At 34.6% G+C, this 4201-nt stretch overlaps 1 protein-coding gene across 1 annotated transcript; it reads right to left on the reverse strand.

Moving 5' to 3' along the window:
• Nucleotides 1-2913: 2913 nt before the first annotated feature.
• LOC102802063 (solute carrier family 35 member G1-like) lies at nt 2914-3948 on the reverse strand. The gene has a single exon (XM_006819616.2). The coding sequence runs from the start codon at nt 3946-3948 to the stop codon at nt 2914-2916; it is 1035 nt and encodes a 344-aa protein (XP_006819679.1).
• Between the last annotated feature and the right edge of the window lie 253 nt (nt 3949-4201).

Genomic DNA, 4201 nt, shown 5'->3' on the forward strand with positions numbered 1-4201 from the left:
TCATGTGGTTGATTACTGGCATGTTGATTTCCCATTTTTGAGCCATGTTTTCAACTTTCTTCATCATTTTCATATAGCAATCTTGTCATATGTTACTGTTGTCGTCTATGGAAATTCAATTAGTGGTATGAGCCCTGTAATGTACCACCACGCCTGTGAACAATCAATAGTCACTTCTTGAGTCCTATTCGTGAGGTCGTATCTGTGAAGTTCTATTCGTGAGGTATATAGCGTGCGCATACATCAATTGTCAATCTTCAAGCCACGACTGTGTTTGTCGTCGATGGCGGGATCATGACGCGTGAGTAATTGTATCCAACGAGCAATTTAAAAACAAGCTGTACGAGGGCGCTATATACGAATCTGGGCTAATTTTATATATTGGCAACGCTTATAGCTAATGCACATTTTAAACTGTAAACGGTTATACACACAATGTATGGATAAATATTATAAGGCAGTTCCCGGAAAACGTCAAAATAAATGTAATTTACAATGGGCGTACTCTGCGTACATGACATGGAAGAACACAAGAATATGCTGGAAACCATTAACGTAATGATCGGTTACCCACTGTAAATTTTGTTTCAGTTTCAACGTAAATTGGCGTATATTTATGCATTGACATTTCTTCCGTCCAACTTAATCAGTGGTTATTACATTATAAACGTTGAACGGAAATCTGCATTTTTTCAGAAATTATCGTTGATTTACGTTGAACTGAATGGACGACAAACGTAGCGACAGATATACCACCCCCATAGTCTGACGGTTACGCGATGGTTACGCAGCGGTTTTACTGCATAACCGCCATGTAACCGTTGTGTAACCATACCGGAAATACGCGATTTCTGCCGTGTTTATTTTATTATTTTACTTTGATTTTGTTATATGTTTTAATTCCGCCCTACATACATCTGAGCGTCTGCCTATGTGAAGAGATTTCAACGAGACCCACTATCGACGATTTTAGTCAACAAATCACAGACCTTCTTCTATAACGCACAGGATGGCATCATCTGGCAGAGTCAGGTGGCAAACACACTCAAATAAAATGGCGGATTATACCGACGTTAGAGACGGGGGAAAACACAACTTTTTGGTAAGTTTATCATTGTCAAATGCAACGAAAGTCATTTTTTATTTTTATGTTTATTTGTCGAGCCAAAGAGCATTGTTGGTGCTTTCTTAGGGTAGGCAAATTTATAGACCAAGGTCAATCTTTGTATTATTATATTGAACAAAACAAAGAATTTGTGAAGGGCTGTATTGCAAAAATCGTACTGCCCAGTTTCAAATGACGACATCAATAGTGTTCTCTGCTATTGCAATGGTTTGTAGTACAGCGGGGGAGTCGTTACCTGCGCATGCGTCAGATAGCCATAGCATGTCAATGTTTACAAACAAGCGTCTGTCCATGCGCCTTTGCGTTTTAGTGTGTGCTGATATCGTCGCTTGGGACTCCCGCGCCTGCGCAGGTGACGATCCTCCCGCTTCAATATTCCGCAATCCTACAATCAAACAATTCTGACATATTCAAAATGTTTGCAGGTACAAGAAGCCGCAATGTATATAGACGACGAATGTACACACAAACAAAAACAACACTCGGACCTTGATAAAACGCAATATAACCTGGTTGAATTAATTCAGTTATCATGTATGTATGAAACATAACGATTAATAAAATTGCTTTGAAGAAATAAACAGAAGCCTAAAACGTTGTTACCCGACACCAGAGGCGAATTGAGAGTAAAAACTGAATAATTCACTGACGTTATCACCACAACCATTAGCAAATAAACATTAATTACAATAAATAAAATATTGTTTTTAATAAGTACTACTTATTACAGCGATTACTACATATAAGGAAGTAGCTTGGTTAAGTATCCATTAATTGAGAATACAATAACGACAGTCATTCATTATTGGGATTTAACCTGATGTAAAGTATATAATAAATAAAACATTATAACAAGTCATATACTAGTAGTCATACTCAGTAACAAAGTAAAATAGATAATGCAGATAACATATAAATTACAATAAATAAGATGTGTAACAAAAAACACTCTTTGTGCCAATTACCATTATTATTACAATAAGCATCTTTTCATTAAAATAAATTTGCAAAGAGGGTTACGTTTGTCAAGACAGACACCACAGCTATACCTAATGTTTGATAAGTTGCTTTCTTAGAAACATACGTTTTGTATATTACGAAATGTATAACTTATTTATCTCTATAAAATTAGTAGGCATATATGCATTATTAATTAAAGTACAACACATGCATTCATGGTTAAACATATTCCGACGACTATATTAAGTTTTCATGATAATTACATCCAATTATCATTTAAGCATGTCAAATGAAAACAGTCAAAAACATTGAAGCCCAATTTAGACATTGCCCTTAAAACCAGAATAAAACATCAAAAATTATATACTTTTTCAGAAAAGTTTTGGAAGTCAATCGGTGTCAATCAAGGCCGATTATCACCGAATTATTGAACTTTTCAACATGACAGCTGTATCCATAGTCAAATTCGAAAATGGCAGTATCTACTCTGAACAAAAGTATACATATTGGACAATGTATGCAGAAAAACATGACATAGTTAAGGATGCATATAGGATATATTTACCATTAATAATATTTTTGAACCAAAAATGAATTATAACAGTTTTTTTTAATTATATTGTTCTCAATATATATGAATATTATTACTCAGAAATTTAACGCAATTACAAAATTGTAAATTAAAATTGTAAATATAAATATATATATATATATATATATATATATATATATATATATATATATATATATATATATATATATATATATATATATATATATATATATATATATATATATATATATATATATATATATATATATATATGTCACTTATGGTGATAGTCCCTCCACCAGGTGTTTACAGCACATATTGTCCCCCCGAGTAAAATAACACCGGCCCCCAAAATAGAGTAAAAATCAGGATTGTCATGCAACCCATACGTTTGTAACAGAAATGCTACAACTATTTGCAAGTTCGACAATAAAATAACTGGTGTGGCTTCTATCAAATGAAGCGCTTTTATTCGACACACTGTTCCCAATAACGTTGAAATAATCATTCCCACAATCACCAATGCTGTTTCTGTATCCATAGCCCATTTTGGTATTTCGAATATGATGGTAAAAAATGAAAATGACAAAGAACCAAACATACTGATCCAACACAGTGTTACAAGAACATTTTCATTGGAATACCTCATTAATACAACACAGAGAGACATCTGTGTACCAGCGAATACTGTCAACATATACGCACTAAGTTCGTGAGAATCCACTTCTTCAAACTGAGTTTCCAATCCAAATATCTCTGGTGCCCGTGCCATCAGCAATATACCACAAATACTAATTAGAGTTACTAAACCGTCAACGATTTTATATGATTCACGGAGTATTATCATTGACAGTATAGGTGTTACAATTGGCATTGTTCCGCGTAAAATTCCAGTAACATTGCCGATAGATCCCAGTATTAATGCCTTTACTAATGCAAGTAGTGATCCTGTATACAGACCTGCGATTGTTATTAAAATTCCTCGTTCTTTGTGACTTTCACCCATGATATTGATTGACTTGCATATTATTATTGGTATGATGCATATGCTCATCCCCATGTTTATAAAGAAAGACGTCTGCAATGGCCCAACACCCCCAACTTCTTGAACCAATCGCATGCAATAATGTGCAGCAGAATACAAGATGGCGGCAAATATTGCCAAAAGAACACCGTGCATAGACTGTACAGTCAACAAGCATCGTGGCGAAAACATAACACGGCAGCAATCTTGGCAGTTTTGATCAATTTGGGTGGCTGGTAGTAGTGGTGAAGCCATTGCAGAATTCCTCTCATCTTCGTGTGCCATCTTCTTCACAGAGAACCTGTGTTAATGTTCCCGACCCATGTAGGATTTTATCTGTCAAACATACTGAGATACCAGGTAAATGTAAATATGGCAAATGTAAATAGACTGGGCGTCCAGTATTTTAGCATAAATACATACAAAACAAGTTATTTTAAACTCAGTATATTGTAGAAATCAGTGACATATTGTCCATTATTGATGTTGTAAGCAGGGATAGTTGGCAATCTACATTTTAATTTGGATGTGACCATTA

Source organism: Saccoglossus kowalevskii, chromosome 21 (assembly GCF_978046115.1).
Source record: "Saccoglossus kowalevskii chromosome 21, keSacKowa6.1, whole genome shotgun sequence".
In the NCBI taxonomy this organism is placed as follows: Eukaryota; Metazoa; Hemichordata; class Enteropneusta; family Harrimaniidae; genus Saccoglossus; species Saccoglossus kowalevskii.